Raw genomic sequence first — 27939 nt, forward strand, 5'->3', positions numbered from 1 at the left:
CAGAGCTTGAGTTTGAGGTTATTATTGTGGCTTTATAAGAGTGTGTTCTATGTCCTACAAATTACTTTTTACCGACTTATTGATTCGAGCCTGGATTGAAAAAAAAAACAGCCTCAGTAGCTTTTGTGCTCAAACCAACTTCGTGTGCTTAGATCTACAGCGTTTAGGCTTAAAAATGTCTGTTGATTCTCAAATCTTTGGTTGCATGCTAAAATGCCTTGCTCTCATGCTAAAACCATGTTTTCTCTCTTTCTGCATCTTCCTCTAATCTCTGTTTGCATCTGCCTCTTCTCAAAATGTTTTTTAATCTAATTATCCTCAGTGGCTCAGATTTCCAATATTCAGCATGCTCGTTCTTTTCAGCATCTCTGTCACTCTTCTAGGATCTTCTCCCCTGTTTTTCTGCATCTCAGTCTTCCCTTCTACCCTGCCTCACCCTCTACTCTTTTTCTCTTCCTCTTTATGCATTTTCCTCTTCTCCATTTTTCCTGCATCTTTCTCATCTCTAACTGCAGGTTATGCTTTTTATTTGTTTCCCTTTATCTCCCTCCTCTCTCTTCCTACATCTCTCTCTTCTCTTGCACAACACCCATCCCTTCACTTTTTTTCCCTGTAACTTAGCAAAAAGATATGGTACAAGTATTTATAGTAGTAAGTAGTATGTAAGTACTTAGAAAACATTAACAAATAAGCAATTAACTACCTGTATCCATTAGTGAACCATTACTTAACAAGTAGATAAGGAACACATAATTATGATAGTAGGTAACCAAGGTGTAACCAACCACTAGTTAACCATAAACATAGGTATGACTCAATAAAGTTAATATTTATTGAAGCCAAAACTATGTGCTAGTAAACATTAAAATTTTTTTTACTAACTTCTAGTTAGTACCACAAATCAATTAGAAACTAACTACTAGTTGATAATCAAGAAAATAACTAACTATTAGTTAGCATTTATCAAACATCACCTGACAAAAAGTAGAAAAAAAAAAAATAACAAAAAGCAAATTTTAATTATTTAGAAGTTTAAAAAACTACTAGAAGAATAAACCAATGAGTTACTAACTACTCGTAGACCATTAAGCAATGAGTCACGAACTACTAGTTAACCATTAAGCAATAAGTAACCTTTTACTAGATAACCATTGAGGCAGCTTTAACTACTAGTAAACCATTAAGCAACGAGTACCTAACTACTAGTTAACCATTAAGGTAGGTATAACTAACTACTAGTAAACCATTAAGCAATGAGTCTATAACTACTAGTAAACCATTAAGCAATAAGTCTAGTAAACCATTAAGCGATGAGTCACTAACTACTAGTAAACCAATAAGGCAGTTATAACTAACTACAAGTAAACCATTAGATAGATAGATAGATAGATAGATAGATAGATAGATAGATAGATAGATAGATAGATAGATAGATAGATAGATAGATACTTTATAGAGGCAGCATTAAGGTAGGTATAACTAACTACTCGTAAACCATTAAGCAATGAGTCACTAACTACTAGTAAACCATTAAGGTAGGTATAACTAACTACAAGTAAACCATTAAGGTAGGTATAACTAACTACAAGTAAACCATTAAGCCATGAGTCACTAACTACTAGTAAACCATTAAGGTAGGTATAACTAACTACAAGTAAACCATTAAGGTAGGTATAACTAACTACAAGTAAACCATTAAGCAATGAGTCACTAACTACTCGAAAACCATTAAGGTAGGTATAACTAACTACAAGTAAACCATTAAGGTAGGTATAACTAACTACTCGTAAACCATTAAGCAATGAGTCACTAACTACTAGTAAACCATTAAGGTAGGTATAACTAACTACAAGTAAACCATTAAGGTAGGTATAACTAACTACTCGTAAACCATTAAGCAATGAGTCACTAACTACTAGTAAACCATTAAGGTAGGTATAACTAACTACAAGTAAACCATTAAGCTAGGTATAACTAACTACAAGTAAACCATTAAGCCATGAGTCACTAACTACTAGTAAACCATTAAGGTAGGTATAACTAACTACAAGTAAACCATTAAGGTAGGTATAACTAACTACAAGTAAACCATTAAGCAATGAGTCACTAACTACTCGAAAACCATTAAGGTAGGTATAACTAACTACAAATAAACCATTAAGGTAGGTATAACTAACTACTCGTAAACCATTAAGCAATGAGTCACTAACTACTAGTAAACCATTAAGGTAGGTATAACTAACTACAAGTAAACCATTAAGGTAGGTATAACTAACTACTCGTAAACCATTAAGCAATGAGTCACTAACTACTAGTAAACCATTAAGGTAGGTATAACTAACTACAAGTAAACCATTAAGGTAGGTATAACTAACTACTAGTAAACCATTAAGCAATGAGTCACTAACTACTAGTAAACCATTAAGCAATAAGTCTAGTAAACCATTAAGCGATGAGACACTAACTACTAGTAAACCAATAAGGCAGTTATAACTAACTACGAGTAAACCATTAGATAGATAGATAGATAGATAGATAGATAGATAGATAGATAGATAGATAGATACTTTATAGAGGCAGCATTAAGGTAGGTATAACTAACTACTCGTAGACCATTAAGCAATGAGTCACGAACTACTAGTTAACCATTAAGCAATAAGTAACCTTTTACTAGATAACCATTGAGGCAGCTTTAACTACTAGTTAACCATTAAGCAACGAGTACCTAACTACTAGTTAACCATTAAGGTAGGTATAACTAACTACTAGTAAACCATTAAGCAATAAGTCTAGTAAACCATTAAGCGATGAGTCACTAACTACTAGTAAACCAATAAGGCAGTTATAACTAACTACGAGTAAACCATTAGATAGATAGATAGATAGATAGATAGATAGATAGATAGATACTTTATAGAGGCAGCATTAAGGTAGGTATAACTAACTACTCGTAAACCATTAAGCAATGAGTCACTAACTACTAGTAAACCATTAAGGTAGGTATAACTAACTACAAGTAAACCATTAAGGTAGGTATAACTAACTACTCGTAAACCATTAAGCAATGAGTCACTAACTACTAGTAAACCATTAAGGTAGGTATAACTAACTACAAGTAAACCATTAAGGTAGGTATAACTAACTACTCGTAAACCATTAAGCAATGAGTCACTAACTACTAGTAAACCATTAAGGTAGGTATAACTAACTACAAGTAAACCATTAAGGTAGGTATAACTAACTACTAGTAAACCATTAAGCAATGAGTCACTAACTACTAGTAAACCATTAAGCAATAAGTCTAGTAAACCATTAAGCGATGAGACACTAACTACTAGTAAACCAATAAGGCAGTTATAACTAACTACGAGTAAACCATTAGATAGATAGATAGATAGATAGATAGATAGATAGATAGATAGATACTTTATAGAGGCAGCATTAAGGTAGGTATAACTAACTACTCGTAGACCATTAAGCAATGAGTCACGAACTACTAGTTAACCATTAAGCAATAAGTAACCTTTTACTAGATAACCATTGAGGCAGCTTTAACTACTAGTAAACCATTAAGCAACGAGTACCTAACTACTAGTTAACCATTAAGGTAGGTATAACTAACTACTAGTAAACCATTAAGCAATGAGTCTATAACTACTAGTAAACCATTAAGCAATAAGTCTAGTAAACCATTAAGCGATGAGTCACTAACTACTAGTAAACCAATAAGGCAGTTATAACTAACTACTCGTAAACCATTAGATAGATAGATAGATAGATAGATAGATAGATAGATAGATAGATAGATAGATAGATAGATAGATACTTTATAGAGGCAGCATTAAGGTAGGTATAACTAACTACTCGTAAACCATTAAGCAATGAGTCACTAACTACTAGTAAACCATTAAGGTAGGTATAACTAACTACTTGTAAACCATTAAGCAATGAGTCACTAACTACTAGTAAACCATTAAGGTAGGTATAACTAACTACAAGTAAACCATTAAGGTAGGTATAACTAACTACTCGTAAACCATTAAGCAATGAGTCACTAACTACTAGTAAACCATTAAGGTAGGTATAACTAACTACAAGTAAACCATTAAGGTAGGTATAACTAACTACTAGTAAACCATTAAGCAATGAGTCTATAACTACTAGTAAACCATTAAGCAATAAGTCTAGTAAACCATTAAGCGATGAGTCACTAACTACTAGTAAACCAATAAGGCAGTTATAACTAACTACGAGTAAACCATTAGATAGATAGATAGATAGATAGATAGATAGATAGATAGATAGATAGATACTTTATAGAGGCAGCATTAAGGTAGGTATAACTAACTACTCGTAAACCATTAAGCAATGAGTCACGAACTACTAGTAAACCATTAAGGTAGGTATAACTAACTACAAGTAAACCATTAAGGTAGGTATAACTAACTACAAGTAAACCATTAAGGTAGGTATAACTAACTACTCGTAAACCATTAAGCAATGAGTCACTAACTACTAGTAAACCATTAAGGTAGGTATAACTAACTACAAGTAAACCATTAAGGTAGGTATAACTAACTACTCGTAAACCATTAAGCAATGAGTCACTAACTACTAGTAAACCATTAAGGTAGGTATAACTAACTACAAGTAAACCATTAAGGTAGGTATAACTAACTACTCGTAAACCATTAAGCAATGAGTCACTAACTACTAGTAAACCATTAAGGTAGGTATAAATAACTACAAGTAAACCATTAAGGTAGGTATAACTAACTACAAGTAAACCATTAAGGTAGGTATAACTAACTACTCGTAAACCATTAAGCAATGAGTCACTAACTACTAGTAAACCATTAAGGTAGGTATAACTAACTACAAGTAAACCATTAAGGTAGGTATAACTAACTACTCGTAAACCATTAAGCAAAGAGTCACTAACTACTAGTAAACCATTAAGGTAGGTATAACTAACTACAAGTAAACCATTAAGGTAGGTATAACTATCTACAAGTAAACCATTAAGGTAGGTATAACTAACTACTCGTAAACCATTAAGCAATGATTCACTAACTACTAGTAAACCATTAAGGTAGGTATAACTAACTACTCGTAAACCATTAAGCAATGAGTCACTAACTACTAGTAAATCATTAAGGTAGGTATAACTAACTACAAGTAAACCATTAAGGTAGGTATAACTAACTACAAGTAAACCATTAAGCAATGAGTCACTAACTACTAGTAAACCATTAGGGTAGGTATAACTAACTACAAGTAAACCATTAAGGTAGGTATAACTAACTACTAGAAAACCATTAAGGTAGGTATAACTATCTACAAGTAAACCATCAAGCAATGAGTCACTAACTACTAGTAAACCATTAAGGTAGGTATAACTAACTACTCGAAAACCATTAAGGTAGGTATGACTAACTACTCGAAAACCATTAAGGTAGGTATAACTAACTACAAGTAAACCATTAAGGTAGGTATAACTAACTACTCGTAAACCATTAAGCAATGAGTCACTAACTACTAGTAAACCATCAAGCAATGAGTCACTCACTACTAGTAAACCATTAAGGTAGGTATAACTAACTACTTGAAAACCATTAAGGTAGGTGTAACTATCTACAAGTAAACCATTAAGCAATGAGTCACTAACTACTCGAAAACCATTAAGGTAGGTATAACTAACTACTCGAAAACCATTAAGGTAGGTATAACTATCTACAAGTAAACCATTAAGCAATGAGTCACTAACTACTAGTAAACCATTAAGGTAGGTATAACTAACTACAAGTAAACCATTAAGGTAGGTATAACTAACTACTAGTAAACCATTAAGCAATGAGTCTATAACTACTAGTAAACCATTAAGCAATAAGTCTAGTAAACCATTAAGCGATGAGTCACTAACTACTAGTAAACCATTAAGGTAGGTATAACTAACTACTTGAAAACCATTAAGGTAGGTATAACTATCTACAAGTAAACCATTAAGCAATGAGTCACTAACTACTCGAAAACCATTAAGGTAGCTATAACTAACTACTCGAAAACCATTAAGGTAGGTATAACTATCTACAAGTAAACCATTAAGCAATGAGTCACTAACTACTAGTAAACCATTAAGGTAGGTATAACTAACTACAAGTAAACCATTAAGGTAGGTATAACTAACTACTCGTAAACCATTAAGCAATGAGTCACTAACTACTAGTAAACCATTAAGGTAGGTATAACTAACTACTAGAAAACCATTAAGGTAGGTATAACTATCTACAAGTAAACCATCAAGCAATGAGTCACTAACTACTAGTAAACCATTAAGGTAGGTATAACTAACTACTCGAAAACCATTAAGGTAGGTATGACTAACTACTCGAAAACCATTAAGGTAGGTATAACTAACTACAAGTAAACCATTAAGGTAGGTATAACTAACTACTCGTAAACCATTAAGCAATGAGTCACTAACTACTAGTAAACCATCAAGCAATGAGTCACTCACTACTAGTAAACCATTAAGGTAGGTATAACTAACTACTTGAAAACCATTAAGGTAGGTATAACTATCTACAAGTAAACCATTAAGCAATGAGTCACTAACTACTCGAAAACCATTAAGGTAGGTATAACTAACTACTCGAAAACCATTAAGGTAGGTATAACTATCTACAAGTAAACCATTAAGCAATGAGTCACTAACTACTAGTAAACCATTAAGGTAGGTATAACTAACTACAAGTAAACCATTAAGGTAGGTATAACTAACTACTAGTAAACCATTAAGCAATGAGTCTATAACTACTAGTAAACCATTAAGCAATAGGTCTAGTAAACCATTAAGCAATGAGTCACTAACTACTAGTAAACCATTAAGGTAGGTATAACTAACTACTTGAAAACCATTAAGGTAGGTATAACTATCTACAAGTAAACCATTAAGCAATGAGTCACTAACTACTCTAAAACCATTAAGGTAGCTATAACTAACTACTCGAAAACCATTAAGGTAGGTATAACTATCTACAAGTAAACCATTAAGCAATGAGTCACTAACTACTAGTAAACCATTAAGGTAGGTATAACTAACTACAAGTAAACCATTAAGGTAGGTATAACTAACTACTCGTAAACCATTAAGCAATGAGTCACTAACTACTAGTAAACCATTAAGGTAGGTATAACTAACTACAAGTAAACCATTAAGGTAGGTATAACTAACTACTAGTAAACCATTAAGCAATGAGTCTATAACTACTAGTAAACCATTAAGCAATAAGTCTAGTAAACCATTAAGCGATGAGTCACTAACTACTAGTAAACCAATAAGGCAGTTATAACTAACTACGAGTAAACCATTAGATAGATAGATAGATAGATAGATAGATAGATAGATAGATAGATAGATACTTTATAGAGGCAGCATTAAGGTAGGTATAACTAACTACTCGTAAACCATTAAGCAATGAGTCACTAACTACTAGTAAACCATTAAGGTAGGTATAACTAACTACAAGTAAACAATTAAGGTAGGTATAACTAACTACAAGTAAACCATTAAGGTAGGTATAACTAACTACTCGAAAACCATTAAGGTAGGTATGACTAACTACTCGAAAACCATTAAGGTAGGTATAACTAACTACAAGTAAACCATTAAGGTAGGTATAACTAACTACTCGTAAACCATTAAGCAATGAGTCACTAACTACTAGTAAACCATCAAGCAATGAGTCACTCACTACTAGTAAACCATTAAGGTAGGTATAACTAACTACTTGAAAACCATTAAGGTAGGTATAACTATCTACAAGTAAACCATTAAGCAATGAGTCACTAACTACTCGAAAACCATTAAGGTAGGTATAACTAACTACTCGAAAACCATTAAGGTAGGTATAACTATCTACAAGTAAACCATTAAGCAATGAGTCACTAACTACTAGTAAACCATTAAGGTAGGTATAACTAACTACAAGTAAACCATTAAGGTAGGTATAACTAACTACTAGTAAACCATTAAGCAATGAGTCTATAACTACTAGTAAACCATTAAGCAATAAGTCTAGTAAACCATTAAGCGATGAGTCACTAACTACTAGTAAACCATTAAGGTAGGTATAACTAACTACTTGAAAACCATTAAGGTAGGTATAACTATCTACAAGTAAACCATTAAGCAATTAGTCACTAACTACTCTAAAACCATTAAGGTAGCTATAACTAACTACTCGAAAACCATTAAGGTAGGTATAACTATCTACAAGTAAACCATTAAGCAATGAGTCACTAACTACTAGTAAACCATTAAGGTAGGTATAACTAACTACAAGTAAACCATTAAGGTAGGTATAACTAACTACTCGTAAACCATTAAGCAATGAGTCACTAACTACTAGTAAACCATTAAGGTAGGTATAACTAACTACAAGTAAACCATTAAGGTAGGTATAACTAACTACTAGTAAACCATTAAGCAATGAGTCTATAACTACTAGTAAACCATTAAGCAATAAGTCTAGTAAACCATTAAGCGATGAGTCACTAACTACTAGTAAACCAATAAGGCAGTTATAACTAACTACGAGTAAACCATTAGATAGATAGATAGATAGATAGATAGATAGATAGATAGATAGATAGATAGATAGATACTTTATAGAGGCAGCATTAAGGTAGGTATAACTAACTACTCGTAAACCATTAAGCAATGAGTCACTAACTACTAGTAAACCATTAAGGTAGGTATAACTAACTACAAGTAAACAATTAAGGTAGGTATAACTAACTACTCGTAAACCATTAAGCAATGAGTCACTAACTACTAGTAAACCATTAAGGTAGGTATAACTAACTACTAGTAAACCATTAAGGTAGGTATAACTAACTACTCGTAAACCATTAAGCAATGAGTCACTAACTACTAGTAAACCATTAAGGTAGGTATAACTAACTACTAGTAAACCATTAAGGTAGGTATAACTAACTACTCGTAAACCATTAAGCAATGAGTCACGAACTACTAGTAAACCATTAAGGTAGGTATAACTAACTACTAGTAAACCATTAAGGTAGGTATAACTAACTACTCGTAAACCATTAAGCAATGAGTCACGAACTACTAGTAAACCATTAAGGTAGGTATAACTAACTACTCGAAAACCATTAAGGTAGGTATAACTAACTACTCGAAAACCATTAAGGTAGGTATAACTATCTACAAGTAAACCATTAAGGTAGGTATAACTAACTACTCGTAAACCATTAATCAATGAGTCACTAACTACTAGTAAACCATTAAGCAATGAGTCACTAACTACTTGAAAACCATTAAGGTAGGTATAACTATCTACAAGTAAACCGTTAAGCAATGAGTCACTAACTACTCGAAAACCATCAAGCAATGAGTCACTAACTACTAGTAAACCATTAAGGTAGGTATAACTAACTACTCGAAAACCATTAAGGTAGGTATAACTAACTACTCGAAAACCATTAAGGTAGGTATAACTAACTACAAGTAAACCATTAAGGTAGGTATAACTAACTACTCGTAAACCATTAAGCAATGAGTCACTAACTACTAGTAAACCATCAAGCAATGAGTCACTAACTACTAGTAAACCATCAAGCAATGAGTCACTAACTACTAGTAAACCATTAAGGTAGGTATAACTAACTACTAGTAAACCAATAAGGTAGGTATAACTAACTACTCGAAAACCATTAAGCAATGAGTCACTAACTACTAGTTAACCATCAAGCACTGAGTAACTAACTACTAGATAAACATAATGGCCATTATAACTAACCACTAGTTAACCATTAATGGAGGTATTATTTGTAACCAGTTAACCCTTAACTAAGGTATAACTAACTACTACGTGACATTAACAAATGAGAAACAAGCTTCTAGTTGACCATTATCTAATGAGTAACTAGGTAACAATAATCCAGTGAGTAATTAATAGTTAACAAACAAGAAGGATATAACTAACAACTAGTCAGCCATTATTTAACCCTTACAACTGTAAATGTACACAAATTTTACATTAGTTAACCATTACTTAACAGATGAATGAGGTACTAGAATTTTGCAAAGTTACCTACCTTGTTAGTAGTTACCTCCTAACAATTTAAAATGTAATAGCAGTTAACTAGTATTTAGTTACTCATAGGTAAATGTAGTTATTTACTAATGGTTAACTGGCAGTTAGTTACTCTTTCATTAATGGTGAATTATGCATTTGTTACCTGATGTTTTTTCAAAATGTGTGTTCCTTATCTATCTGTTAAATCATAATTAACTTTTGGTTAGCTATAGCTACTCATTCGTTACCAACTCAATGTGAAATGTGTGCACCTTATTGTAAAGTATTACCCTGTCTTCTTCTTTGTGCTTTATTTCTTACCAAAATGTCTGCTGGCTCTGAAATCTTCATGGGCTTGCTCAGATTTCCTATACTCATGTTTTCTCTTCCTACATCTCTAAGCCATTAGATGTGACCCAAACAAGCGGTGAATGGTTTGTGCAGGAGCACAGGAAATTTGAGCAGTAACTAAAGATCTGAGAGCAGGCAGTCACCTTGAGCTTAAACTGAGCAAATTTAAGCACAAGGAGGCAGATTTGAGCACAGAAGCAGGTTGTTACATACATCCTTTAATCAAGTGCTATCAACCATTGACTGTATAATGATATGGGCAGCATGGACCCATCTACTTTAGTTTGAAGCAGAAAGTCTCATTAATGGAAAATTCAGTGAATGCATTATTATTTGTTGATACATTTCCCCCCTTGCTGTTTCTCCTCTTCTCCGCCAGTCTGTATGAGATTTCTGCATCTGTCCACAGAGGTGTCAATCACCTACTATTCTTCTTTTACTATTTTTTTTAAACATAAAACAACATTGTAAAACAAAACTGCTTAGAAAATGGAACACTTGGACCTGTAAGAGCAAGGTAATCTCTAACTAAAACCACAGAATCTAGGTTTGACTAAATAATTTAAACATGCATTTTAACTATGAAGTTTGCATTCCTCTATTAACATGGAGAAGACAGGGTTTATGTTTATATTGAATCAGCCACCAGGGGGAGCTCTACATGTTTTGACTTCACTCTCAGGCAGCTGTTGCTCTATTTCAATAAAAAGTCTATGATGTAAAATATGTCTGCTTTAGTTAAATGTCAGATTAAAATTCAAATATTTTGTTTTGCTTTGACTTTTAAAAGCTGTACTGAAGTTGTGTATTTGCTGTTTTACTGCGGCTGGTCACTTTAATATCTTTGAAAACATGAACAGGAAGTACAAGAGGAATGAGATAAACAGTGTGCTAGAGAGGAAGATGTTCATGTGCTGTTTTTATCAACAAACTTCAGATGTTTTAAAATTAGAAGGCAAATAGAATTTTACAATGGGAGAGAGAAAAAAAAGCTGTCATATAAAGCTGTTAAAATCTAGTTCATGTTTGTGCTCATACTCGTGTTTTTTATGATTGTGGTCATTGTAAAAAAAAAAAAAAGGGGGGGGGGGGTTAGTGTGTTTATCAGGACTTTTTCAGTGTGTATCACCTGGCATTATGTGAACCGCATGCCTCTGAGCCCCAGCATGAAAAGTTACTGAGTGAAAAGGACGTGTGCAGAAACCTCCTTGATAAAAAGATAAAAATAAATAAGATGTTAAGTAAAATTAATTCTGCACTCATGAATCCTTCCAAAAACATGTGCAATTAGGTGTTATTGTGCTCTGTGTTCCAGAAATCAAATGAACACCTTTATAAAAAAAAAAAACAATTTCTAATTAGAATTACATTATTAATTTTCTTTACAGTTTTAATTTCTGATCCAATTGTTTTAAATTGCATTTTCATTGTTTAAAGTACTTCATTTTCATTGTAAATGCTTGCCCTTTTAGCCTTGACTGTCCTATCATTGCTTTTTTATTGCTACCTCCTCAGCTTTGAGGGTTTTGTTTGTACTTGCTTGATTTTATTTGCATTTGCTTTTCTCCTGTCTGTACCTCTGCTCCAGAGTAAAAGATGACTCTCTCTAAGTGTGTTTTACCTATAAATAAATGATGATGACTGTGAAATTTTTATCTTTTTAATTGAAAGCACCAGTGAGGAGTTCCTCATTGGTTATTAAATAGATTTAAATAGATACTGATGCCTCACTTCTACTGCAGGAAACAAAACCAGCAATAACAACACTGGTGGATTCAGAGGCAGGCAGAGAGGGTGATGGCCTACCCTGGTACCCTTATGTTATAACAGAATGCAGTGAAGTGCCTTTGGGTGGTCCCTATGATCAAGTGCCCACCAGGGTGCCCTCCCTGTGGTCAAAAAGTGAAGAAGTTCCTATGGTTCTCAAGATTGATTGTATTAATCCTGATAAATTAATAACTACAATTACAATGCATTGATCTATTTTAATGAAGATTAATCGCATGCCTTTCAACACACTTCAGTGAAGCCACTGCAGAGGCTCCCTGCAGCCACAGTGATTTAAAATACAGTAAGTCCTTAATGCAGAGTTTCTGTTAGCTGGCATTTACTGGTCTTTGGCCATTTTCACAGGCGGATGTCCAGCAGATTAGAATATTGATGGCCAAAATGTCTGAAAAATATGCCAATTACCAAATATGAAATGAGCAATAATTTCATATTGATAGGTTTCAAGAACCTTTGAATAAAAATTTACAGTTTTATAAACTCATAGTAGTTTTACTATGACCTACTTCCTGTGCAGTGCTGGGGTTGGTAACATATGTACCTTACACAGCACATGGCTAATGTAGATGGTGAATATTCATGAAATCAATGTGGATGACATCAAAAAAGCCAGGGAAGTATATAGCTACTGAAAAGTATACAGCAAAATCAGCAGTATGGACGGATTTTGAACTGGCCAAGACTTCAAGAAATACCGGGACAAGGATGGGCCTGGGCCAAGCAGAGAGTTGTAGTGGACTTTGATGAGTGGGTAAATCTACCTATGACCAATTGACTCTCTGCTAAGCCTCTCCCTAAAACAGCCACTGTTCAATCCCAGGTTAGCAACTGTAACTATGCACGGGAGGCCTGACACGCTTTCAGCATTCGCTAGTGTACCAATGCCGTGAGCTTACAGGACCTACAAATCTTTACAGTGGGGTGCTGAATTTTTCGCTTTCATTTATTCAGCAAATGGTTAACGTTAACATACATATATTAAAAGCTAACTTAACATTAGCTTAAAATATAATCATATCTGCTTCATGTTTATGTTGTTAAGCTGTCTGCAGTCCTCCAGGTTTCAGCTTCATTATATCCACCATCAATGATTAAATCAAAATTCTTCCATACCCATTTTCCTGCATAGTTGTCGGTAGTTTTAATGTCACCGAAGGTAGTTCGCTTGAATTCCTTAGACTTGATCTCATGAATAATTGTTGCCTTAATTAGCTATGTGCTAGCTTACTGTTAGGTATTTAGCCTAATGCTAACTAATCTGCTCACACTCGGTCAACAAATGATAGCGCTTTTACAAGTGCGCCATGGACATTTCTGTCTCTTTCGCTGATATTTTCGAACACTTCAGAATACCCCCTACTTACAAGTGGAAAATTACATATTCAGCAAGGTGTTAAAGCATGCCTGATGTAGTAACAGTAACCAAGGGGGGCGGGGCTTAGCGAAGGGTCTAACAAAGATGAATTGTACTCAACACGGAATCATGTCATGCCTAAATGCCCGGACTGTTAGGGCTGATTGGGAGAGCACAGTCTCTCTTCCCCAAAGCTTGATGTTCATGCTCGGAGCTTTCTGGCTAATCAGCAGCAGCGGTGTGGGAAGGGTCATCAATGACAGAACTGTACTGAACTATCCACAGTGGACTCTTGTCTTTCTTCGGCAATACTCTAAATAAACCGCAATTGTTGGATTTTAGTTTTTAACACAGACATGGACCTTTATCACAGTGTTTTTGTTTATATGTGTTTTAATGCTTTTAATTGCAGGTTATTGGTCAAACGTCATTTGCATCTTGTGTTATGGAACATTTTACTTTTTCTACTTTCCTCTTATTTTCTTTTCAGTTCAGTACAAGTTCCTTTTCTATGGTTATACTATACCATAATCTTCAATGGACCTATAAGACAAGGTCTGTATCCAAACAGGAACTCAACTACCCTCAGTTTAAGACAGTAGAAAACCCCCAAATGACACAAAGATGGTTTTAAATGCAAAATAGTATGATTTTATAGGCGATACAAAGGATGTGATTTATGGCAATAAACAACAGAAATTCTGAAAAGTAAATGTATACAACATATGTGTAGTAATTGTTTAAAGCCAACATAAACATTTCTGTGAAAAAAATCTATTTTAGCTTTAAAACACCCATTTTTAAAATTACCATGAAAAAAAACCCAGCAAATTAAAAATCTTGCAAAATGTGAGCTTTATGCATGAAATAGTACTGTTGAGGACTGCAGGAACTTTAGTGTTGGATGAATAAAATCTCCTGTGAGAGGACACCCTGATACTTCTTTGTCTCACTATGTTTAATGAACTGGGGAGGGAGTGGGGGGCTCTTGGGCCCCCCTATAGCTGTCCACTTTTTCCCACAGCCTGACTACTCTATAGGTCTGCGGAAAGCCCTGGTTGTGCAGTGGTGACACTGGGTCAGCTGGAGGTATAGTGTAATCTGACTGTTATGGGGTAATGGGTTGGGATTAACAAATAAGTACCATTTTGTCAAAATGTACCATTTCGACGGGTCAGGGATTCACCCACCTGTCATAAACAGTGAAACGGTCTGAGGACACAACAGCATGTCCAAGTTCACTTGAGTTTAAGTTCATTTAAGGTTCAAATAACACACATCATTTCTGAAATATTACTTCCCCCCACGGTCATATTTCCTGGTTCTGATCCAAGCCAATTCACACAGGAAATAATGCTGTTGTTCTCAGGATGCACTATTTTTGACAAGATAGCACAGAAGGGAATTAAACTCTTGAAAGTCAAACCGAACTGAGAATAAATCCAAGTGAGAGTTCTTTCATATCTGCAAAGGTTACAACTGGTGTGGTAAAGGCTGGCATTAATGGTTAAAAGCAAGAAGTCAGTGTTGCAATGTTCATTACATCAATAAATAACAGACACAATTCTTAAACTAAGTAAAGAAGGACAAACAGAGGAGGGGTGTGTAAGCTGTGGGGGATATCAGCTGCAGGCAGTGTGGGGAGGAGGTCCATATACATGTGGGTAAAGCAATGAGTCCACGGCTTTGGTCTTCTGTCTGTCAACACGCCACACAGACTGACGCAAGCATAGCAGAGGAAGGGGGACTGGCACAGAGCAGAACAAGGCTCTCTGCAGACAATTGGAGCAGGAAGCGAGGAAGGAAAGGGGGCTTTCACCCGGAGGAAGACTGGCAAACTGCTTGGGATTGTGACAAGACAGCCACACAGTAGCTGCAGAGACCACCCATTGTAAGAGCATCAAACACACACATGCACTTAAAGAGAGAGAGTGAGAGAAATACTGAGGAGCGCACCCGGGGGTGAAACCTCACAGGGCTTACAGGCTGTATAATTCAGATTAAAAGTAACATTAAGTAATACAAGGGAAGTTCTTGAATGGGGTTTCTTTGGTTTCATTAGTTTCCTATGAGAAAAAGCAGAAAGAAGAATTGACTTTTCCCCTCTTCCTCTTTTTGAAGAAGTGTATTTATTCACAGCTTTATTTATTGCTCCTCACATCTGGTGCAGCATAAAGACACAAAACAAGGTAAGACTACATCTTCTAAACTAAAGTCTGAGCCTGGCAAAATTAGCACAACAATAGTTGTTAAAGCTGTAAATAACATTAGTTTGCACAATAAAAACTGCCAGTATTGCACATCGTGGTTGCCAAGGCACCTGCGTCAGGGTTCAGTGTTATTCAAAGCAGTAAGTTTTCCTTGTAAAGATAGCACACAGGCAGATAAACTGTCAGACAGGAAGGTAACACATGATAGACACATGGAAGAGTTTATTTTGAGATCATTTCAACTCTGCAGTCTCTCTGTTCAGCTATAGTCCTGCTGTTGTCTACTACAACCTTGTTTAAGGTAAGCAAACAAGCATCTTCAATGAACTGTTTTTCAGTTGTTTTAAAATAAAGTTTTCATGTAGTTCAGGAATAGGCATAACTGGTTTTAACTTATTGAAATGTGTTAGAAAGTTAGTTTAATATCAGGTTTGAGTCTAAAAAGATTATGAAAAGAGTGAAGGATAAACAAAAAGAGCAAGTCAGACAAATTTGTTTGATCTTTGCATATTTCATAATCCCTGAAAAACAGATTACATTGAACTTTATTTTCTTAATGTAATGTTTCATGTCTGTGAAGGATAAAATACTAAATATTATGCTTTAGTTGAGGAATCAACACTAAAAACAATCACTCATAGTAGCATAGAAGGTGGAGGTGTTGCCCAAACTTTAATCTGGTGACCCACTTTTTAGGGTACCAGCCATTGGGACCAAATATCTTTTCTTTCTTTATATTATTGCTTTAAGTCTGCCTTTTGTGCCAGCCTTGGCTGGCAGTCTGAACTGATGGCTGGTACTAGCTTGTTAATTCAGGACTTTATCTGGTCCTGATCTGTCTTTGCATACCTGACCCCATGGACCTTCAGTATCTGTCTGGTCTGGAACAATGCATTTCTTTTTGCATTAGCCAAGCATCAATAATGGTGAATTTATCACTTTTGCCATCCAGTAGCTGGTAAAGTCTTGTTTTGCGTTTTATTATGGTGGAGCAGGTTAGTGTTGTAGGGTGGAGCCCCTGATGTGACTTTATTTTTTAATCTCCCATGATCCAACCAAGGGTCCCAATCCAGTCTTTGGTAATGAGTGGCATACAGAATATTGTGAGTTTTACTCAAAGTTAATGTTGTGGTAAAACAATGTTCTGTATTTTTGTCTTCACAACCAATGTAATGTTTTTCAAACTGAAAAATACTTAAATGACATCAAGAAAGTAATTCATAAGGATATACTTCAATATAAAGTAGACCAGTGATCATCAACCAGCAGCCTGAGGACCACATCAGGCCCCCCTCATCTTCCGTCTGACCCCCAGAAGATTATTGTATTCAGAAAATATGCAGAGTAAAAAATATGTTGTGGTACCCCTGTAGCCCAAAACACCAGTGCCGGACCAGTGCATTGCATCATTTGACACAATTTCTTTTTCTGTGCTCCCATATAAGCTGCTACTACAGCAGTCGAGGTGGGCAAACAGCAGTTGTCTTGGGGAAACACTCCGCCAGTAGCGTCAAGAATAGAGTACTGACTTAAATTGCCATGGTGTGGTGCATCTACAGGTGTCTGACCGCCGCAGGTGTGGGTTTGTTCATGTCTGAGAACCAAAGCCTGTTTCTTGTGTGTTTTTCACCAGTCAGGACTCAGCATTTTTTAATCAAACCCAATGATGGACATCATGGCAGCCCCTGGCTAAAACAGCTCAATCATCTCTTGGCAACAAAATAACTAATAGGAGTTGATTCCAATGCTTAAAGGTTAAAGATTAGGTACAGTGCTTAAAAAATATATCAAACCACCACCCAAAGTAAGGTTTATGCCACAGCTGCCCTAAATTAACAGCATTGGTAATTACCAAAATCATTTTTTATGATTCTGCAATGGTTAATATACCAATATGTAGAAGCTCTTTAATCCAAATGATATTTTTAATGCTAAAATAGAATTATTATTGTTATCCATGAATTTTCAAATTTACTGATTTACAAAAAACTGAAAAAATAGTAAAGCACATTATTATTTCTTCATTAATATGTCAAATTATAGTTATTTACTTGCATTCCTGAACAGAAAAATGAGTTTTAGTGGTTGAATGTTATGCTTGAGTCATTTCTGACTTCTCAGAGAGGCCCAGTGAGCTGGCTCAAATTTGGGTGAATTCAGTTTGAAATCCCTCATTCGTGTTTAAAATGGTAAAACGTGGAGAGCTCACTGAAAATGGAAGAGTCCGCATTAAAGCACTTCATGATGCTGGATGGTCTTTGAGACAAATATGACAGCTGGTCTAATAAATTTGTTAAGCACTGTACATTTGAAAGGAAATTAAATATTTAGACAACAATGTGTCAACTAGGGCTGCAAGCGGCACTGAAGGGCCCTCGCACCCCTGCGCAGGTCGGGGCATCACACAACCACCAGTGTGTGGCAACTGTGGGGTGTATGCAAACCCCTGCAGTGTGCTGCTGCACAGCAAGAAGACCAGGATGATCTTCCTCTGAGCATCATTACGTTTAAAAAAAAAATCAGCACGGTGCAGTTTATTTATGAGGTAGTACTGCCACTCAACAGTAGGTGGCAGTATGTCAGAGGTGGATGTTGATATGTAGAGGTGATGAGGGAAGGACTATTATCATGTTAAATCATAAAAATATTGGAATTTTTATTTTGGAGGTGCTAATGGCATCTTATAGTGGGGGGCGCTACCACTTCGGAGTCCAGGAGATATGTTCCCTCGGAGAACTAATGGAGGTGCTAATGGCATCTCACAGTAGGGGGCGCTATAGCAAATCCATGAAATTAACACTGAAATTTGTAGAGAGGCAGATGCTGATAATACATGTGAAATTTGAAGGCAATCAGGTGGTTCATTTGAGAGTTACACCCACTTCCTGTGAAATGGCGAAGGATCAAAATGGCCACCATGGCCACTAGGGTGTCTGTTAATGAAACATGTCAATGTAAGGACAGATATTGAGGACTTTATGAGAAAATCAGAGCATTACAGGTTCAACACACTAAGAAAAATGCAAAAAATGACCCATTTGCATCACTTCCTGTTGGCAGAGGAGGGCGCCATTTTCATGTGGGTGTGTTCAGTGTGATACTGATGTGTTGCCATAACATTCTGAAGACCATAGAATGATCTCCACCAAAGTTACATCAGTTTTCAGTGTAAAATTGTCAGAAAAATTGAGGTATATTGGAATTGGGGCAGAGCTGATGGACTTCCTGTTGGGATTTTGGCATGGGTCCAAATTGCTTTTTTGTAGCTCTGATGATGATCCATATGCACAGCGATAATCATAGGCCTAGGATGAACAGTGGATTTTTGGTGAATTTTTTGTGCGAACCCAGAAATCACACATTAAAAATTAAGGGTGTAAATGTTCACCTGGCAGAAGGGGGCGCTGTGGCAACGTGATGATATTGATGCATGGTTGTATTCAGGACCAATGTGTGATTTTCCATGTGACGTTTGGTGATGATTGACATAAGCACTAAAAAGTTATAAGGCCTTATTGTGTAATTTTTACTGTAAAAAACACATCAAAAATAGGGCAAAATCGGGCCGCTATTATGACTCCACCTACTGATGAAAAGTCACAGATAGCACAACTTAAGAGCTCCAGGGGGGTCTAGTTTATGCAAAAAAATTCTGGAGTCCATCAGTTCCCATCCCTAGAACAAGTTCGTTCAAATGCAAAATGTGTGCTTTTCCAAAAATGCCAAAATTTGACGAAAAACAGTTTGTAGTGCATTTCCTTTACATTTTAGAGGATGGTCATAATGTAATGTTTTGTTCATCTCATCATGATACATATGTGTACCAATTTTGGTGCATGTAGGTGTTACCCACGGCCTTATCTCACTTTTGGCCCCGCCCAGTGGCGACTGCTGGATGGGTATGCAAAATTCCACCAAAAGGTTGTTATTTCCGGGGGGACAATTTTGGGTGAAGTTTGGTGAGTTTTTGAGCATGTTAAGGCCCCCAAATTAGTGATTTCGCGGGAAGTAAAATATTAATAAGAACGGCTACAGATACAATAGGGTCCTTGCACCGAGGTCGGTGCTCGGGCCCTAAAGACAGAAAAATTGTTTATGTATTTAAGTTTATTTGAAAGTCTGGCCCCTGCACAAATGTTGCTGATGACCCCTGAAGTAGACCTAAACATAAGTATTGACATACAGGGCCATAGCCAGGGTTTTCAAAAATACTGAACTTCAGAAGCTTAATGTCTTTGTCTTGGTGTATTTTCTCCAGTTTGCACTAAAAAAGAAATAAGTTAATTGTTTTCAGGTCAAACTTGGCATATACCTTACCAAAGACTGCAAATTGGCAAAATGAGCCTTCATTTCAGTTTTTGGGTGTTATCAAAAGAGCAAGTATTCTCTAAGCGCTTTAAAATCTTTACAATTGCGAAAAGGAAGTGAAGTTATTGTTGAGTATCTATCTCGGAAATTACAGAGGCCCTGACCACACTGACATGAAGATAGACAGCGTTGCTGCACAGAGCAGTGGTTACTGTCACTTCACAGATAGAGGTCTGGTTTGCTCTGTGGTTCAGGCAAAAACATAAACTGTGCTGACTAAACAATTACATTTGATGTACAATTTTGATAAAAGATTATACACACAAGTTCAATGCTTAAGAGAGTTACCCGTGTGAAATTAATACAGACTTGTTTTAAAGTGATAGTTTTGTACATTTGGAGTGGAGCTGTATGAGGTATTTGTCAGTAATGAGTCTAATAGTCACAGGAGATGCTGATCAGTATGACCCATTTAAAGAGAGACCAGCTGGAGTGCGAACATGAAAGCTTGGTTGTAAGGCTGTGTAGATGTTTCCTGTGTAGTTTTTAAAACAAAATGAGCCCAAAACAATGTTTGGGTAAAAGTCTGCTATGTTAAAAAAAAAAAAAAAAAAAAAATCAAGATACTTGAAAAGTGGTACTTTCTTAATGCACTGTATCTGTCAGACTCACTATACTTTAATTTTCAACTCCATCAATACACTAAATCCTTGCACATTTGTTAAAATAGTGAATGTTATTCCCCTCTCTCTGTGTCTTTACAGTATTGTTTGTTTCACAGACAATGGTTTATTTCTTTAGGGCAATAATTCTTCATTTATTAATGCTAGATGAAATAACCATGAATTGTTGATTCATATGGTGGGCTCCTAATCTGGACTGCTGTTATCTGACCATCATCTCTCATCTGTTTACAAGCATTTTTCTAACTAAATATAGTCTACCTTTATTTTTATATAGCCATAGCTTTATTAATATATTCATAGCAGCTGGTTAAGAAAACAAAAATCAGTTGTATGTTTCAGAGCACACATGATGCAACACATTTAAGTTCCTGCTGATTTTTAAACAACGGGATACTTTACTCTAACTTGGCATAAGTTCAGAGAGCTCCATTATTTAGTGTGACAAAGGAAAAAAGATATACCATAACCTTGCTGCCAAACAAAGTTTTCTAATTAACTATTCCATCCTTATCCATCCTTTCTCTCTCCCTCTTTCTCATCCCTCTTCAGGTCCACCAAATATCAGAAAATGAACAGCACCTTCTCAAACACGTCCAAGTGCATCCGGGACACCAGTGTGACAGCTGTGGTCTTCCCCTGTCTGTACAGCATCCTCTTTGTAGTTGCCCTCATACTGAACTCCCTGGCTGGATGGATCTTCTTCAGCATCCCCAGCACCTCAACATTTGTTGTCTTCCTAAAAAATGTGGTAAGACATGGTGGATTTATCCTTTTAAAATAATGAAATCAGTGATATCAATAAATAAACCTTTTCTTTTCAGGTGGTGGCTGACTTGCTGATGACCCTGACCATCCCTCTGAGAATCTTAAGCGACGCTGGCGTGGGTTCCTGGAAACTCCGTGCCTTCCACTGCAGATACTCCGCTGTTCTCTTCTACATCACTATGTACATCAGCATCCTCCTGCTGGGCCTCATCAGCCTGGACCGCTACCTGAAAATAGTCAAGCCGTTTGGGAAGTGTGCCCTGCAGCGGGTGCGTGTCGGCCAGGTGCTGAGTGCAGGGATCTGGGTGGTGATGCTTTCTCTGGCATTGCCTAATGTTATCCTGAGTGACCAGCCGCCACGGTTGTCTGGAGGCCGACTCAAATGTACGTCTATGAAGAGCAAGGCTGGCCTGCTGTGGCACGAGGGATTCAACTACTTCTGTCAGGTAGATATAACAGAAAGATTTTTACAAATATCAGGGTAAATAAGAATTAGAAAGGAAGGGCAGTGCAGGCCACACATTTCATTTTGATGTGTAGTTGAAGCAAGCAAATGGTGAGCTAATGTTAGAGGGAACAGGGTAACAGCAGGCTTGGTTTTGTCAAAAGGTTTTAAAAAAGGAGGTCTTCTGCATTCATAAAAGGTAATAATAATATGTCATTCTTTACTCTAGTGATAGTTCAAATACTTTTTGCAAAACCAGTGCACTGAGGACTGTAGCCTCTGTCAACTTAGCCAACCCAACACCCTATATATGGGGATAATTATACTGTAATCATTGTCAAACACAGAACCAAATATGACCATATAAGGAAACTAATACAAAGTCACTTATCTCAAATGTAAAATCATCACATTTTCTAAAACCTTTCTGCTCTAAACCCTCTGGATTTCTTTCAATGTTTCTAACTGGTCTTAAAATTAAAAAGGTTACATGCTAAAGAAAATGCAGTCCCTATCAAATACTTTGAAAGTAAAAACAAATAGAAAAGGCCGAAGTATATCTGTTAAAATCTTAGAGTTACAGTAAAACATTGTGAAAATACTTAAAATGCTGACTCAATTTAAACTCATATGGTATTTGTACCCATAAAAGTATATAAAATATGCAATATCCACATCAGCCCACAGTATTAACTGGAACCCTCAAAGATCCCACCATAAGTCTGATTTATGCATGGTTCTATAGTCATGGAAAAAATTATTAGTCCGCCCTTGTTTTCCTCAATTTCTTTTTCATTTTAATGCCTGGTACAACTAAAGGTACATTTGTTTGGACAAATATAATGATAACAACGAAAATAGCTCATAAGAGTTTAATTTAAGAGCTGATATCTAGCCATTTTCCATGGTTTTCTTGATAATAATCAAAATCACTTAAGTTCTTACATCAATAGTTATGGCATTGTACTGCCAAAAACAGTGCTTTTAGGCATTCCATGTTTTCTTTCTGTCTGTTAGTCACATGATACACACAGGAGTTAGTACTTGATTGCATAACCATTGTTTTTGATGACTGCAGCCATGCGTTTTGGCATGCTCTCCACCAGCTTCTAAAATTTTTCTGCTGTCACAGCAGCCCATTCCTGTTGGTTCTCCATTTTGAGTTTGATGATGTTCCACAGGTTTTCAATTGGATTTAGATCTGGTGATTGAGCAGGCCAAGGCATGGTTTGAATGTTCTGGTTCTCCATCCAGGCTTTAACTGACCTTGCCATGTGGCAAGGGGCATTGTCTTGTTGGCTGGAGTTGGCATCAACTCAAAATTGGATTCATCACTGAAGAGAACCTTAGCCCAATCATCAACAGTCCAATCCTTGTGATCCCTAGCAAAGAGTAACCGGGCCTTCCTCTGCCTTTCTTTGATGAAGGGCTTCTTCCGTGCCTTGTGTGACTTCAAGAGGTCGGTTTCGAACTGTCCTTGCTGAGCAAGTCACATTTCTCGACAGTGCCCACTCATTTTTAAGGTCCCTGGAGGTCTGACGACGATTCCTGACACAGGAACGGATAAGTGCACGGTCCTATCGTGGGGTAGAAAGATGTTTCCTGCCTTGACCAGCCAGCAATTTGGTAGTACCATGTTCGGCTTGCTGTTTTTTTTTTTTGGTGTAATGAATGGCTGTCTTGTAGATCTTCAGTTTTTTGGCTACCTGTCTCTCACTCATACCAATTTCCAGCAGTGCCAAGATGGCTGCCTTTGTGGCTTCACATAATTCTTTTGTAAGGCATTATGTTAGAGCTGACAACTTCTGAGTTGTGCTACAGCTTGAATGTAAGCAGTAAACCACTCTAGGCCTTTGCATGTGCAGTGCTGCTTATGACATGAAATGGCCTCTTCTATACCCTGGGAAAACAATTAAGTTTAAGCATGTCAAATAGGACATAAAGTATTATGGAATCAGCTCCATTTTTTGTCATGTTCATTGTATTCTTCAGGTAATATACCTTTAGTGGTATCAGGCATTAAAATGAACAAGAAATTGGAGAAAACAAGGGTGGTCTAATAATTTTTTCCATGACTGTAGTCTTTGAGAAATGCTCCATCCAGGAGCGGGGCCAGATTTGTGGGTAGGGGTTGTGTCATTAGCAGTTGTTTGCACTATTTTATACATTTTGAAACACAAATTTTGAATTCAATGCTAACAAATCTATGCATCATTTGGGCATTTTTTGGACACTTTATTTATAGTTTTTGTTTAACATAACAGTGTTAACACTAAACATGATACAAAGACAGAAGCAAAAAGAAAAAAAAAACAAGTAAAGAAATACTGTATGGTAGACAGAGTTTTCCATTGCCTCATATTTGTCAGCTTCACTTGTAGCATTAACCTGACACGCCAGATGGATTTGTTTCACACATCCATCTAGGAAAGCTTCAATAGGAGACATTTGAGAAAAGGCAGAGGATTTGGGAAAAAAAAAAACTCAGAGTGTGACTGGATGAACATTCCGTCTGTCACATCTCTACGGGCCAATCAGAGCAACAAAACACGTGACGTAGCTGCTATCGAGCTGCTGCTGTTTGATTACGTTACGACACTGCCGTGCCTGAAAGCACTGCCCCTCATCACTGATTGGTCCTGTAACTGTCTAACCGGGCCCAAACGGTTCAGACGGGAGCTGGATGGATTCGCCAGTGAAAAACAAGGAAATGGGCGTATCCATCTGCTTTGCAAGGTTATTGTAGCATTCTTTTTTAAAAAATTCCAGTGACTGGACAGTTCTGTCTTATGGTGTACTCTTGATTACCCTCTGTAAACAGTACATCACAGTAAATAAACAAATAATAAAAATAAATGAATAAATAAATAAACAATAAAAATAAATAAAGTAGGGATATACGCTAAATAAGTAACATAACTCTCATTTGGGCAAAACTAAAGCAGTTTGGGCGCCACTTTGGCTCCGTGGGTGGAGCAGGCACCCACAGGGGCTGTAGTCCTTAACCCACTGACCCTAGATCAAATAAAAACTCTTCACTGTGTATTTTATTTCTCAATCTAATTGTGTTAAAAGTTAGAATTCTAAAATGATGAAATACCATGTTGAAGTTCCATAATTACCTCTTCTGTCTCCTAAACAGGTCTGAAATTTAATCTTTAAGTTACATGACTTACGTAGAGTTGGAATTTGGTGTAAAAGTTAACGACTCTAGCTGGGCATTTTCAAACGAAGAACATAAAAAGCAACAATTGAGCTAACACATAAATTCATTCACAAAATTCTAAAACTGAAATTTTAGAACAATGTTAAAAGTACTTTTTAACTGTGGTGAGTGCAGAAGTTCTTAAAGGTTTAAGAAAAAAAAATCAGATTTAATTCAAGTTTGGCTTTAAGAATTAAATTTCCATGTTGTTTCAGCAATATCCAATTGTTTATTGCTTTTTTCTTCTTGCTTTTATTTATCACATCACAGATAAGAAACATACTTTTAACCAAACCAAAAGATTCAGGGCTTTTAAGAAAACATCAAGAATCAAGAATTGTTAAAAAAAAAAACAACACCTCTACCTGTTTTTGATAGGCAGGCACCCATACCACCTGCTATTTCTTTAACCATTGTTTTACACATAGATACTAGTCAACTAGTTAAGGTCATATGTAATAAGCGTCTGGTGCAGTTCTTAAATCTGACATGAAAGAAAAGACTCTTTCTACCATTAAACTGGCTTAGTTTAATTAGGCAACAGAGAATATAGTATGAATACTTGTTATAAGTTTCTGCTTTCTTGTTTTCTTAATTTTGGGAAGTCGGAATAAGAACTGAAATCGAAACTTGATTAAATTCCCAGCACGACCACAACATATTACACTGAGAGTTTCAGAGATGCTGGTATATGGATTGTGTTACTGGAAAAAGACAGGCATGCAGTCTCTGGTTTATATTGTAAACTGAGACAGAAGTGTTGTATTTTTTTTAAGATTTATTTTTGGTTTTTTTTATGGCTTTATTGACAGCGGAGGACAGTGGATAGAATCAGAAACAGAGATGAGAGAGCTGAGGAGATACATGCAGGAAAGTGCCACAGGCTGGATTCAGACTTGTGCTGACCACGTGCATGGGGCGCTCCTTAAACCACTAGGCCACTTGCACCAAGTATTTATACTTATATTGAGGTGCTTACTGATAAACTGTAAGGCTTAACAGTTAAGGATTGTTAAAAAAGTGTTTTGTTAACTTAAAATCCTACATGGCTATTTCAAATCTATTTTTCTGAGTTGATAGAACACATTTTTAGTTTTAAGTAAACAGAGAAAATCATTCTAGGTAGTTTTTGTCATTGCACTTGAATTATTTGACAATCATCCATTAATCTGAAGAGTTTTCCCAGAATACCTTTGGGCATCAGACACTTTTGCACCATGAGTGAAGTTACTGACTCAGTTAGACAGGTCCCACCAGTGGGGCGTCACCATGGTACACAACGTATGATATACTAGACTTGATGGAAGAGGGCTTCTTGGTCCAGTGTGCTCCTTTCAGTCACTGCCACTTGTAGAAACTTAAGTTGGTCTACCTTGACTGGCATTAATGTTCATTATTATTTTTATCAGTGCAAAGTTTTCATTCTCCTTTAAATCATCCATCCTCATGTATGTTAAAATATAAAAACACTGCAGACAACATGCTTTGAAAAAATACTTGCAGTGTTTATGTGCTTATGCTTGGTATCGGCACTGATACCTGATACTGGTAACATTATCTATGCATCCTGTAACAACATGAGTGCACCATTAATTCTATCTAAAAATGCCGCTCGGATTTTGGATGTTTTTAAAGAGGTCACACAGTGTACTGTGCATAACTTAATGATTGCAATATTTATTATACAGCTGAACCATTTCCTGAAAAGATCAGTGAGAAGTTCCCCTTTGCCAAATGTTGTTCTGCTCTGTACTTTGCAGGTGGTTTTCTGGGGCACACTAGCCTTGATGGTGGTTTGCTACACTTTCATAAGTAAGAAGGTTTATGAGTCGTACAAAGCTTCAAAGAGCAAATCTCAAGCAGCCAGTCGCAGAACCAAGGCCAAAGTGTTTGTGGTGGTGGGGGTGTTTTTCATCTGCTTTGCCCCGTTTCACTTTGCCCGCGTGCCCTATACTCTGACTCAGACGAGGAGCATGGCGAGTCACTGCCGGGCACAGAACGTACTTTACATCGCCAAAGAAACCACCTTGTGGCTGTCTGCCACCAACGTGTGTCTGGACCCGCTCATCTACGTGTTCCTGTGCAAGGTGTTCAGGACAAAACTGACTGCTGCTCTGTGTCACAAGCTGCCTCACAAAGGTACCATAGAGTCTCCCACGGCAACGTCGACTCAGCTGGAGATGTCCCAGATTGCACAAAGTAACCGTTTGCCATGTAATGGGACGCAACAATAGCACAAAGAACAGTGTACTGTGGGACATGATAAATAACTGTAACAAGGCGGGGAAAGGCCTTGAGATGGTGTTTTTTTCTTGTAAATATTTTTTATGATGATGGCTGTACATTTTTGAGTCTCTGTGAGTGTAAAACATGTTAGGAGTGGTCAAAAGTTTCTGAAACGGTACCAAGCACTTTTTATTTGCTAAGTCATCCACCACATTTCCTTTCTCGTGCTTACTATCATGTTCTACTTCCTCCACCCTAATCTTTCTCAAACTTAACTTTCCATTTACTGAATGTTGGTTAAAGGGGGAACAAGATGGGTATATAGTCAGTCAGCAATGATTACAAAACATGCATAAAACTATGGACTGTGTGATAACACAAGCTGCAATAGATAGAACTTTCAGCTATAACCTGTATGTATGACTAATAATAACCTTTATAATAAAAGTCATATTTTAGATACTATGTTTGCATGGTGTTTGACTTAAATGCATGAAT

At 36.3% G+C, this 27939-nt stretch overlaps 1 protein-coding gene across 3 annotated transcripts; it reads left to right on the forward strand.

Annotated features, from left to right (window-relative positions):
- The first annotated feature begins 15268 nt into the window (after positions 1-15268).
- Positions 15269-27901, forward strand: LOC121521797 (P2Y purinoceptor 13-like). 3 transcript variants are annotated; one of them, XM_041805964.1, is made up of 4 exons: positions 15269-15487; positions 21350-21548; positions 21622-22011; positions 26976-27901. In XM_041805964.1, exons 2-4 carry the CDS (start codon positions 21369-21371, stop codon positions 27447-27449), a joined length of 1044 nt encoding a protein of 347 aa, XP_041661898.1. In that variant the 5' UTR covers positions 15269-15487; positions 21350-21368; the 3' UTR covers positions 27450-27901. The 3 variants fall into 3 exon arrangements, with proteins under 3 accessions (XP_041661898.1, XP_041661915.1, XP_041661906.1); XM_041805981.1 differs by lacking the exon at positions 15269-15487 and adding an exon at positions 15504-15785; XM_041805972.1 differs by lacking the exon at positions 15269-15487 and adding an exon at positions 15812-16107.
- The last annotated feature ends 38 nt before the right edge of the window (positions 27902-27939 follow it).

The sequence above is a fragment of the Cheilinus undulatus genome, linkage group 2 (assembly GCF_018320785.1).
Source record: "Cheilinus undulatus linkage group 2, ASM1832078v1, whole genome shotgun sequence".
NCBI lineage: Eukaryota > Metazoa > Chordata > Actinopteri > Labriformes > Labridae > Cheilinus > Cheilinus undulatus.